General features: G+C 41.4%; 1 protein-coding gene across 1 annotated transcript in view; it reads right to left on the bottom strand.

Moving 5' to 3' along the window:
• LOC117047878 (vitellogenin-1-like) overlaps window positions 1-3562 on the bottom strand; it is a 35657-nt gene extending 32095 nt beyond the window's left edge. The window contains exons 1-4 of the mRNA XM_033151106.1: window positions 3496-3562; window positions 2767-2796; window positions 2505-2647; window positions 777-1028 (exon numbers count right to left, since the gene is read on the bottom strand). Of these exons, the coding sequence (XP_033006997.1) occupies window positions 777-1028; window positions 2505-2647; window positions 2767-2796; window positions 3496-3538 (468 nt within the window). The 5' untranslated portion in view covers window positions 3539-3562. The remainder of the gene's footprint in view (window positions 1-776; window positions 1029-2504; window positions 2648-2766; window positions 2797-3495) is intronic.
• Window positions 3563-13658: the final 10096 nt, after the last annotated feature.

Raw genomic sequence — 13658 nt, 5'->3', positions numbered from 1 at the left:
TCAAACATTTTCAAATATCAACATCTGAATCAAAATTGGCTTGATTAATGTAAATATGGGACTGTGAAAGTGAAATTAACTGTAGTCTGTAGTCAGGATTTCAATATGAGCCAAATTACAATTTAACACAGTGTAGTCCTGACATTGCAATCTTATCCCCAAGGCAGTTTTAACTCAGCCAGATTTATTTTGTAGGAGATTAGGTATTCTAAAGGTAATTTGATCATCTGCAACTGCAAATAGAAATTATGGGGTGTGTGTGTGTGTGTGTGTGTGGAATGACCACGTCATTTGAGCATTATGATCTAAACCACAGCTAAGAAGTTTATCTGTTGACTCCAAATCATTCTTTGAATTCAAGTGCATGAGCCTCATTTTAGGGGTGGAAGTTTGACTCCTGCTTATTTCTATATATTTATTATCCATATTGGTCTATTAACTTTGTTGTGGTATTGGAGGAATATGATGTAGTTAACACCAACAGCGATGTGCTGGTTCAAATATGAGCTACAAACTCCGCAACTAGCTTTAAGTAAGACAGATTCTTTCAGTTTACAGCTGCTCCCCACCCATCCACAAACTATTATATTGAAATAAACTGGCCAGTCTTACAGCTATTGAAAGGACTGCTGATAAAATATATGTGAAGAACTTTGAAATTCTCAGGAGTAGAGAGAATATGAATAAAAATAACATATAATCGTAAGTGCCTAGTGTGAAAATAAAATAAAATAAAAGCCACAGTACTACAAATGCAACTGAAATTAAAAGTTCACCTCTCTTAAGTTGTAGCTTTTCTGGTCTAGCTTCATGGAATATTGCAGGTTGTTCAGAAGTCCTTTGAAGACTCCAAGTTTATATTCTGAGAAGTGTCCTGAAGCCATGATGTCATCAACAAACCCTTTCCTGTGGCGAAATGTAACTATGCCAGGTAAGTCTTCCTCAAACATCTTGGTCAGCTTGGATGACTGCTTGAAGTCCTGCTGTGGCTGGATGCCATTGAGCTCAAGCACTTCAACACTATGAAGCTGTCACACACAAACACAAAGAGTAAAGTTCATGTTATCTTCCTCCTCCCTTTAGAATCCATGTAGGTTATTTAAACAGCAGTCTTCAAAACCACACCTTCACACAACCACATTAGAGCTTAAATGTTTTCCGCCTAGCATCTATTTCACCACATGTAAACTACACATTAATGTTAATGACAGGACTTCATTATTACATGTGTAAGAATCTTTTTACTGTATCTAAGGCTAGCCATTTGAAGTCGGAAGCCTAAAAGAATGCTGAAGTGACGCTAACTAAGCCATTTTAGTTTCACTGACTTGACCTTTAAGAGTTTTCAAGAACACTACAAGTGAAGACAAATGTAGTATGATAATAGGATCCCTCCCCTTTGCCAAGAGGCCAGTTTTGTCACGGACTGACAGGCTGATCAGCTAACCAAAGCAGTCTTGCTGCTTCCTCCTGTTCCTTAGACCTCTCACTTGCCACCACTCTTATTGCCTCTTCTTGCATCTCTGCAATCTGGGGAAATTTAGCAATGGTACAGACATTCAGGTCTCTGGAATGGAAATGGCGTTGACTCAGACCCTTTGCTACAGACGTTATGTTAACTTCCACCATCAGAAAGGAAGGAGGAAGTGGGTGCAGTGCAAGCGAGTGAGCGAGCCGTGTGGGCCAAGTCTGGTGTGTTGTTATTATTACTGTGAAGGAGGGCTTTGAATATGTGAGCACACATTGAACCCCACTCTTGTATTATGTCTTGTCTTCAGCCTACAGCAAGCCCACATAATTTCTGACCAGTAGGGTTTACAAAGTTTTCTCTATGTGTAGCCAGGCTATGGTCTGAAGTGAATCTAGGGTAGTATAACAGGATTACGTCTGGCACCAGGACAGGATGACAGGGAACAACGGGTTCTGCTGCAAACCTATGGGGAAACCCTTTCTCACTACCCCCCCCCCCCGCAATTTCAGTAGCAAAGGTTTTCATGCTGCATTCATTATTTTTAAAAGATATTTAAATGTCACCAGATTGCTCAAAATATGCAGAGTGGTGCATAGAATATCATTTGCGCTCTGCAGGTACTGAAGTAGCCACATGAAATTAAGAATTGTCAATATTTGATGACATCCCACTTTGTTAGAAAATGCATTAGTCTTTGTTTAATAGTTACAACCATCATTTGATTAAGTAATTTTCAAGGCATCACAGTTTGAGAACAATTGAATTGATGCCACAATAAAATTATTGTGCATCTGAAATTACATCCTATTGTCTTTTTCACCACTAAGCAGAATAAATCCTTCAAGCCCGAGTTTGGCTTGAGCTGACTGAGAATTGCCTGGTAATGTGTGAAAAGGAATTTCGGCCAGCGCATAAATAATAATACTGTTAGTTAAAGTCTATGCAAGTTGCACAATAAAATTGAATTATTTCCCCCTCAACTTTAAAAACTCACAGAGAAAGTTAAATTTCAAGACTGGAAAAGTCCCCTTACCTGTAGAACTTTACGGTCTGGTGCAATTTGGCCAATGGCAATTTGACATTTTAATTTTAGTCCAGAGCTTCCTGCACCTTTTCCTGGGAGTCTGATCACATTTTGAATTTCGACTGCATATGTGGCAACATCACCTTCACTTGCTGGAGGGAGGGAAATCCAAAGAAATATTATAGGCAACATGTGAAAAAATATTACGTGAAATATTTCTAAAACTGCCCAACAGCTTTCAAAATTGCATACTTCTTTTTTAGATACTTACGTCGTTGTTGTTGTTGTTGTTGCTGACAACCTGAAAGATAAAAAATAAAGTTAAAAAAGGGAAAATGCATTTGTTCCATGAATTTTTGTACTTCATGCTTTTCTTTTCTTTTAATACATAGGCACGAAATCTTTGTAAACTGCTTAGAGGTTTTATTTACAGTTAAGCATCTTACAAATTGTGCCAAATAAAAAAAGTGTTTTTTTTGTAAATGTTGTTTTATTCATGCAAACCTTTTAGGTATTTTCCATTTACTGATAAGAATTTTATGTTCACACTCAGTCATACTCAGAGAAGACGAGACACATTGAAATTAGTGGATGTGACTTGGGTACCGTACTTTTCTGTGTATAAGACTAGGTTTTTTTCTTTAAAAATTATGTTAAGAAAAGGGGCAATTTTATACAATCTTATACATCGGGCAATTTCCTCCCATTTTCTTAATTTGGAGTCCTCCAAAATAGGGGGCATCTTATACACGGGGCAATCTTATACACGGAAAAATATAGTATATCCATTGATTTTAATAGGTCTGCTCTGAGACAAACTTAACTGAATACCACCCACTGATTTCAATGGGTCTGAGTTGGAATGAGGCAAAATGAACCATATCCCATTATTTGCTATAACAGAGAACTATGAAACAAGCACAGTACTGTTTTACATTTGAAATTTCTGTAACACTCCCCCCCCAGCATTTCTGATAGATAGTACACCTAGTATACTTACCCACAAGGGTCAATGCCAGTGCTAGAATTAAGGCCTTCATCATGGATGAGGAAGGTACAGCTGAATGGGTTGCTGCCACTTTTATAGTGAGGGGTATTCGGTCACATGATTTTCTTGGACATCTTTTTTGATGAACCAGCATATTTTGTGTTCATTATTGATTGACCAAGCAAACAAACATTGCTTGGGTTAGAAAGTGATATTGCAAAACCATGGCAGGACTTTGCTCGAATATATGTTTTATGTAAACTAAGAAAGCAAAATTCTAATAAATTATAGTTATGGGAAATAAAATGGTACATATTTAATAAAAACAGTCACATCTAAACTTAAAAAAAGGAGAGTGATGAGTTCAAAGCTATCTGTTTTGCTAGACTGATGTTAGTGCATATCATCAAATATGTTCCTTGGAAGATGCCCAGAGTAGCTGGGGCAACCTAATAAGATGGATAGGGCATAAGAATTTATGATTATGATTATGATTAAAAATACTATTCCTGTATCTACACACTCCATGTTTAAAGTTCAGTAACTTAAATAAAGTGTAGTACTGGTGTGTGTTTGTGTTTGTGTGTGTGTTTGTATGCCTTTTGTATATGTCAGAAGTTAAGAATAATTCTGAGAGTTATTATTTATTACATAGGAAGATGCCTTATACCAAACCAGACGATCGATCCTGCTACCTCAGTGCGGTCTACTCTGACCAGCTGTGGCTCTTCAGTGGTTCAGACTGGGGACATGCCTCTTCCTACCCGGGGATGCCCGGAATTGAAAATGGAACCAAGGCTATGTTCTCTGGGAGAGCAGCTCAGGGCTCATTAGATTCTGTGAATCTCCCACCCTACCAGGGGAGATGCAGGTCTGTCACCAGAGGCCTCTACCTCAGTGTGATGGCAAAAGGTCCATTGCTGCCATTGTTCTGCTGGCAGTGTTCCACCAGTGGTAGGCCAAGGAACAAGGTGCTGGGGGAAACTATGGAAATGCAGCATTCTAAGCTGCCTCGTTCCCCTATCATATCCCACCAAGGGGCCAGAAACTGTGCCAATATGGTATGGTGGTTAGAGTGTTTGACTAGGACCTGGGAAATCAGGGTTCAAAACCCCACTCGAGCACGAAGCTCACTGGGTGACCTTGGGGCAGCCACTGTCTCTCAGCCTAGCCTACCTCACTGGGTTGTTGTGGGGATTAAATGGGGTGGGGGAGAGAGAACCTTGTGCTCCTTGGAGAAGAAGGTGGGATATAAATGCAATAAAATTATAATAAATAATTTCTCCTCCACTGGGCTCAGTGAGAGGTACAGACGTAGCCAGGATTTATTTGAGGAAGGGCAGGCTTTATGTTGGGGGAGCAGAACCGAATTATCTGTGACAGAATTGGTTCGTTAGTTAAGTATTTTTATTTATTTTCTTGATTTTTTTGTGGGGTAAGTTGCACCCCTGGCTACGCTTATGGTGAGTTGAGTTTTTTTTTTAAGACCTGGGTGGTGGGGAGAGGAAAAGCTACTCCATTTGTGACAGGTAGCCATTGATAGACTCCCTTCCCATAAAAAAGAAAACCCAGAAACACAATTGCGACTCTTCGTTTCCTTCCTGCCTTATGGTGGTGGTGGGGTCTAGCACATTTTCCCTTGAACTTCAAAATGTAACAGCTGCTTATTGAGCAGAGAAGTAGAGAAAGAAGAAAGTTTCTCCAGCTGCTGATTGATTTAGAATATGAATGGAAGCCCACTGGGTTTCTGAAGCCCTTGAGTCTGAACTTGAGCTTCTATTTATTGGAGGGTCTATCCAGCAGCTGCCTCTCCTCTGTAATGATATTATTACATTTACTCAGCGTTGTGTCACCTATCTACAGGAATAATGAAGGTGATTATTGCTGTGCAAGTTCTGCTGAGTGTGTGAACCAGTCAGCTATGCAAAATAAAAAGGAAGCACATTTGCAGTGTATTATCAAGAGTGCCATTCAGCTTCACAACAGCTATGGTCTGAAAGCATGAAAATTGCACGGATTGTTCAAAGATGGAGCTACTAGAGTGCCTCGTTGCTGGAGGTGAATGAGTGGACAGTGAAGGAAGGAAGTATAAAGAACATGAGGGGGAGATGTGAAAACATGGAGTAAAACTTTGGGAAGCATCGAAAACATGGGTAGGCAAACTAAGGCCTGGGGTCGGATCCAACCCAAGCACCTTTTAAATCCAGCCCATGGACGGTCGGGGAATCAGTGTGTTTTTACATGAGTAGAATGTGTCCTTTTATTTAAAATGCATCTCTGGGTTATTTGTGGGGCCTGCCTGGTGTTTTTACATGAGTAGAATGTGTCATTTTATTTAAAATGCATCTCTGGGTTATTTGTGGGGCATAGGAATTCATTAGTCCGGCCTCCCACAAGGTCTGAGGGACAGTGGACCGGCCCCCTGCTGAAAAAGTTTGCTGACCCCTGATCTAAAAGTAGCTAACTCTGTGATACCCCTCTTAGATTTATGGTGACAAGCATCCCTTCAATTGGGGAATGGGGACAGGGGTAGACAAATGTCCCATGATGTGTCTCATTCCTCTCTGCTACTGCGATTGAGTACTGCTCTGTGTGGTATTTGCAGTGTGGGTTGGAGCTCCAGGCACTCCCTCTATTCTCCCCACACCAAGATATGCAAAATGTGAGATTCTACCAACTCCATGCCCTATGGCGTTGCTAATGCAGTGCTTCTCTTCACATGTTCTTGCCGCATCCTTTGGCTGCTTGTCAGAGGAGTGTTCCTCCCTGGGTACACTCCCTGGGTACACTTGAACCCTTGCCCCTGGAGGGCTGTGTGTGCCTTGCACATGGAGCTGGGGGCTCTGTTACATGCCTCAAAAACACTCTTTGTGCATAGCACAAGGGGATTTGAACCCATGTCTATCAGTATGCTTGGGGACTTGCAGTAGAGTTGTTGTTCCTGGATGTACCACTGGGACTGAAGGAGGTTTAGCATTGTCTTGCATGTTATGTGTGTGGTGATGCAAGGGAGGATATCCTAACTCTCATGAGCTCATTGGCTGCTTTTGTCTGAAGTTTCACTGTTAGCACAGTCCCTGGTTGGTGGGCACTGGCAGAGTTTCCAGGGACTGTGCATCTTGTCATTTCCCCACCATTTTGGAATGTTCTCAGATATGGTGGCTTCTCCACTGGATGTGGTGGCTTCTCCAACCCTGCAGCAGGGCTATATATCCCATCGTGTAATAATAAGTATAGAACTGATTAGTCAAGGAACTATTATAATGATGATGCATAAGTAATTCACAATTTACTTATTTTTTTTTTAAAAAAACTCTTGGAGGACAAAAATGAAGCATGGTTGCTCGTGAATTAATCAAAGAAAGAATGTAGAACTTCACGGTGCTACTGTTTAAAAAACAGCTCGCCCGCAATGCACCTAATATGTGAACACAATTGCCCATAATTTCAACACATGAAGGTGAGAGTAAAATAATACATGGTGCCTGTATATGCTTATGAGGGTTGTGGTGCAATACAGTTGGATAATTTGGATTTACAAAGTGCTTTCTCCATAAATGAAACATGAATAAACCTGTTGAGAATGATCCCTTCTACTATGTTTGCCCCTCCATAGCATATTCTTCTCTCGTAACAGGAGTCTTATTATCTGTTGCTGCATTGCCACCAAGAGCCCCGAAGTCTCCATATTTTATATTCACATAGTTAAATTATGGTGCAGTGAGACCATTTTCATACTGTTCATATAATGCCAAACAACAAAGCAGGGATTAGGAAAATAACTCCCAAACAAAAAAATGCAGATAGTTAAGCACTGAGAGTTTGTTTATCCTGTTTCTAAAGAAGGGTTAAAATATTGTCTGTTTTTCATTCACTGTTCCCAGGGCTTAGAAAATTCTAATATCACTGCTTTTGTGGAGTAGGATCGGCCCTACCATGAGGCAATGTGAAGCAGCACCTCAGGCAGCAGGTGCTGAGAGATGGGGAGTGGGCAGACCATTGTGTGCTACATAGCCTTCCCTGAACCCTCTAAGATTATCTCTCCCTTTATTAGGAGACAGATGGGGAATCCTACCCTGTTGGTTCCACTCAACCTTCCAGTGGTTTTGGACACTATTGACCATGGGGTTCTTCTGGAGGGACTGAAGGAGGTGGAGTTGGAGCTACTGTATTCCAGTGGTTCTGCTCCTACCTGCAGGGTTGCTACTGGAAAATAGTTTTAGGAGATTGTTGCTCAGCTACATGGCTTTTGGGCTGTGTGGTCCGCAAATGGTCCATTCTGCCTCCTATGTGGTTTAACATCTATATGAAACCACTGGGAGCTCTCATTCAGAGGTTTAGAGTACAGTGTCATCCGTATGTTGAGAGTATGCATTCCCATCTCTCCTTTCCATCTGAATCAGGAGATGCTATGAAGGTATTGGACAGGTGTCTGGAGGTAGCGATGGACTGTATGGGGGCCAATAAACTGAAGAGGAATGATCATGATAACCATGGGGCTATGCCAGCATATCATTCTGACACACAAAGCAGGCTATATGGTAGCCCAGGAGCTGAACAAGGAGTTGTTAGTAGTTGTGGGGGTAGGAATGTCCCTATTGTTTTGGCCAGATCATTTTCTGGAGAAATTTAGATGGATAGTGACTAATCTCTCTGGATAGTGTATGAAATAAATTCTCACCCATCATTCTTGCTCCTGCAAAAGGCCTCCTTTGAACCAGATGATTGCAACAAGCATTGCCAATCACAAATAGCCCTTTTTTTAAATTAAGGTGCTCAAGTGGATGGTGGCTGTCTTCCTCCAGACTCTGTGGGATGAGATGGATTATTGAGACCAGTTTTAATCTATTGTAAAACCTGGTTTTGGTACCAAAGCAACTTTGACCATCCTGATAGATGGGCTCTACTAGGAGAGAGACAGGGCGAGTGTGATACTTCTGATTCTCCTTGACCTCTTAGCAGCTTTTGATACCAGGGACCACTGTATCCTTTGGGATTGGCTCTGTGAGTTGGGAGTTCATGGCACAATGCTAGACTGGTTCTGCTCCTACTGACAGGGTCACTTTAAAGAGTTGCGCTGGGAGAATTCTGCCTGTGCAGGGGGTCTCACAAGGATCCATCTTATTCCACATGCTCACTCATATATAAAGATTCTGAGAAAGGGTATCTGGGGATTTGGGTGAAGTGTCACCAGTGTGTTCATGACACCCAGATGTGCGTCACATTGTCCTTGGGTGACACTGCAGACATGCTCAACCAGTGTCTAAATGCAGTAAGGCATGAGCGAGGGCCAACAGAATTAAGCTTAATATTTAAAAACATCAGGCAGTATACACGTTTTAAATAAAAAGAAATATGTCACTTTGTATCACAAAGAACCAGGTCACCGAGACTCTACTGATAAAATGTGCACAGCAACACTCATTTTTGTGCCAGTACAAATAATAGGTATTAACATTAATCTAAAAGCAATGAAAAGCCATCTCCCAGGATTTCAGCAACAACCGGGGCTTCCGGTTACCCAGAGTGTGATTTTGTGCATATTTACCTGGAGGGTGAAGGTCTTTTCTGGGTCCAGTCAGACATACTACAAGTAAGTGCACATGGGACTGCAGGCTTAGTAATCTAAACATATGAAAATCAAAAGGTACTGAAGGCAGAGTTTAGTTTTAAATATATATCTTGTAAAATATGGATAGCATGAATATGCTACAATGCTATATTTTAACAGATAAGGAAATAATATGTTACATTTATGCAATAGTTTTAGCTATGTTTACTCATGTTTGTTTCTCTCCTTTTTTTATAAAAAAATAGAGCCTTCAATAAATAAATTAAAATACATTGTGTTTCAAAATATAAACTGCCAAGAAGTCACAGACCTGTGCTAAAGAAAGGGGGAAGCCAGGTTAGGACAAGAGTTCAGCAAACATATTTGATTTGACATTATCCTAAAAGGCAGCCATCATTCAGATTGGATTAAACAGTGCACAAAGCATACGAGAAAAGAAAGTGCAGAGTATGGAAGGCAGAGGAATTAGATTATATTTGCAATAAAAGCCAAATTTATCAAATTTGCACTTTCCAAGACAATGTGAGAACAAAAACACAGACATGTTTTGAAATTTGCGCTTATCTGAATTTTGTGATTCAATTCACCAACAAAACCAATGTTTACAAAAATTCATGTTTTGGGATGAAATGTGCATGACACTGAATATATTCAAGAAAATAACATACAAAATGCATTATATCAGGAAACATTGTTTGCGGAAATGTGCACCTTAGTCAAAATTGCATACACAAATGTGTTTATTTGGAGAAATCCACAAAAAAGTTGGCGAATTTTCGTGAGCATTATTTAAAAAAATCACAAATTGCTGCAGGAATGTGGGGAACTGAATTTAAGATTGGAAATTGAGTGGAGGTGATAGATTGTTGAAGGAGAGGCCCTGGGTAGAAGGCAGGGAAATGTCGGTCTCCCGGGGTGAGAGAGGAGAAAGGAAAGGTACCAGCAGAGAGCTGGAAGAGGCCACTACCTTCTGTGGGTGGCAAGGATTAAGAACTACCTTTAAAAGAGGACTCTGCATTCTATTTTTTAGTTTTTGTTGCTTTTTTATTTACAATAGTTTTCTATATCTTATTGAATCATGAAAAACTTTAAATAAAAATCTTAATGCTGAAAAAAAGAAAAGAAAGAAAAATGATAAATTGAAAGAACGGACAGATCCTTCCACCCCCAGGTGCCTGGAAATGGAACTGTTTGCTATAGAGGAATTTTGGCAGATTATTATTTTTGTATTAAAAACTTTTTTTTTCTAATTTCAAATTTTGTAGTAAGTTACCCTAGGAACCTGATTGAAAGGGTAGGATATAAAATGATATAATGAACAAAATAATGGAATTGAATGGACATGATAGTGCCCTTCACAGAGGCATTGTAGGAAGGAAGGGCCCCAGCAGTGACCATAGCTCTGCCCTATTGCTCACAATGCCAGATCTATCAACAGAACTGGTAGATTCTAAATCTTAAAATAAAGGCATTGGAAAAGTAAGAAGTCGCCCCACTACCATGGCAACCCCAGTCCCAAAGTGGTACAAATTGCCTTTTCTGCAAACCCTTTCCCCATTTGGAGGTTGACCTGAAATGCCACTCCCCCATATTAGGTAAAATCCAAAATAGGGAGGAAGTCCAGCAGACACAGTCACAATCAATGGGCATTGAGAAGTTTTTGCTGTCGTCATTCTTGATCCCATTTCTCTACCTCCAGGCACCCTTCCCTGCAGTCTACTCATTTTGGGTGAATGTACCTGGTGTTGGTGACTCAGAACAGGATAGGGATTCTGTATAGTGTCAGTGAACTTACACAACCCACTGCCTAACTGTTTTTCTGACCGAGCCAATATGGCAGCATGTGTGATGTTGTCAAGCCCATGCAGAAGGGGGGCAGCCAGGTACAATTGCCCTGAGCCTCAGAGGACTTAGCTGGCCAGTAGGCCCCACCAGGGACTGGCTGCTTTTTTGTTTGAGTTTATAACTTTATTCCGTCAAGATTCTTGCCTCAGGCCTCAGACAAGCTCTGCATGGGCTTTGATGTTGTGGATCACACAGTGTACCTCTCAGCAGGTGTTACTTGTGTACTTAGCACCCCCCCTTCTCTTTGAAAGCCAAAATAATTTTGTAATAGCAGGTTGTGTGCTCAATTTTAATTTGCTTATGGATGGGCAAGATGGTAAATGTGAGACTTTGGATTTTTCAGTACTACTATACCGGGTCAGAGTGACTCAACTGATAAGAGAATCAGTGTAAAATATTAAGACAGCTGCACATGCTTATTTACCAGTACAAATAATTGGCATGGACCCAGTGACTGCAAGTAAGACAGCAGAATCATTGCAGGGTATCCAAAACAGCACACTGTGCACCTTTACATGGAAGTAAGTCCTGCTGTGTTCCACAGTCACAGTCAAAAATAAGCATGCAGATGATTATAGACTTCCAGTATAATCCTATGCACATTTCCTTTGTAGTAAATCTTACTATCTCCAACCATGCTATGTACATCACAATGTTATGCCTTGCTAGATGTCCCACTGTGTTTGAAGTTTATTCCCAGGTTAAGACTAGAGCCCTTTTAATCTAACCATGGAAGAACTAGAAAGCAGTGTAGATAGAGTTCAGTTTTTTTATATGCGCAGTGTGTTATACAGATACAAATATGATAATAAGATAATACAAATACGATAATGCAGTTCTATAGCTATAATACAAAAGCTATAGAAAGCACGAACTAAAGAGTACAATCTCTCACTTCTGCATTCTTTGCAATTACAGTATCAATAGTTGGTTAGTTGCTGCAGCCATATGTAGACTTTTCTCTTCCCATGTGACTGAGCTCAAATGATGGCTGTTATTATTAGTGTTCAGAAGAACCCCTTACAAGTTTATAGCTAACATCTGCAAGGTCTGCAGGGCTTTCCTTGCTGGCCTGGTCTATAATCTCCGTTCATCTACTAGCCCCACCCTTCAATGTCCAGAAATTGAGTGGGAAATTATCAAGGAGGATGCCAGTGTGAAGGGAACCCTCTGTGTTCAGTGGGCATGGTCCTGATGTCCTTCCCACACATTAAATATATGCATGAGAGTTGTATTCTGAGGGTCCCTATTCTTGTTGCACTCTCTAGTTCACACTGTGTGTGTGTTCGAGATGGGCCAACTCTCATGTTAGGTTAACCCAGAATCACCAGAAGTCTATTCTGAGCCAATCCATGGGTTTTGGGAAAGTATAAATAAGTCACAATACTATACTTTAATAGAGAGAAGTTAAGAAGCAGAAGGTGAAGCAAGCACATGGGAGGAGGGTCAAGAGGCAGAGATGATGTCCCCCTCCTCCCGCACTGCAACAAGCTCCCCCCTCCCCTGTTGTTCTTAATGCACAAGCAACATAATCCACACCAACCTTTAATAAAAACCTAGGCTTGTTTTGTGGCTCAAGAGGTTTTGCTCTCTGAACACAGATGAAACACTTATTGGTGATGGGTACAATAAGTCAGTGTTTGGGTGTAGAACCAGTTTAGCCCTGTGCACTTAGCAGCCCCCCTCTTTCGGAAAGCAAAAGTAATTATGTAATAGCCGGTTATGTGTTCAGTTTTGATTTGCTTATGGATGAGTAATATTGTAATATGATACTTTGGATTTTACGGTACCAGGTCACAGTGACTCAACTGATAAGAGAATCACCGTAAAATATTAAGAGAGCAGCACACATGTATTTGCCAGTACAAATAATTGTCATGGACACAGCGACTGCAGGTCACAAGCAATAGGACAGAATCATTGCAGAGTATCAAGAAACAGCATGCTGTGCACTTTTATATGGAAGTAAGCCCAGCTGTGTTCAACCAGACTTACTGTGTTGGCCTGGGACTCGGGCTCAGACTCAGAACCAGAGGAGGCTCAGTCCGCGTTGGCTCCTGTCTGGGCCTGATCCTGAAGAACCTCAGTCTGCTCAGGTTCCCCTGCAACAAGCACCAGCTGGGCCAAGTCAGGGGCCTGAGCCTGTCCTGGCTCCAGGTGCTGAGGATACTTCATTGCAGTCAGCTGGGACATCAGAGGCTGAGGCGGCCCCTGGGTCTGGTAACCCTCCGGCGCATAGCTGTCAACTTTTCCCCCTTTTAAAGGGAAATTCCCTTATTCCAAATAGGATTCCTCACAAGAAAAGGGTAAAGTTGACAGCTATGCTCCGGCGTCTCCTGAGCTGCAGAGACTCAGGGCTGAGAGAAGGAGAGACCTGAGTACTTGCCTTCAGGCGAGGCAGGGTGGTGAGTCAGTGGAGGATCGGGACTGGCCATTACCTCGGCAGAGATAAAAGGGCGGTCAGATCCCACTCCAGGTTGCGGGAACAACATTGCTGCTTGCCAGATCCTGCCTATGTTCCTGTTCCTGACCCTGCCTGGATTCCTGCCCTGCACCCTGCCTCGACTTCATCGTTCTGACCTCTCGTTGACTCATTGGACTTCAGACCGGACTTGGACCTCGCCTCTCGCATTACCCTCGGGACCAGCACACTTACTCAGAAATAAGCATGCAGATGGTTATAGACGCTCAGTGTAATCCTATGCACATTTCTTTGTAGTAGGTCTTTCTGGGAGACTGGAACATGGAAAATAAACTG

The sequence above is a fragment of the Lacerta agilis genome, chromosome 6 (genome assembly GCF_009819535.1).
Source record: "Lacerta agilis isolate rLacAgi1 chromosome 6, rLacAgi1.pri, whole genome shotgun sequence".
Taxonomy (NCBI): domain Eukaryota; kingdom Metazoa; phylum Chordata; class Lepidosauria; order Squamata; family Lacertidae; genus Lacerta; species Lacerta agilis.
Note: the sequence above shows the minus strand (reverse complement) of the source record. Positions and strands in the feature narration are given on the sequence as shown.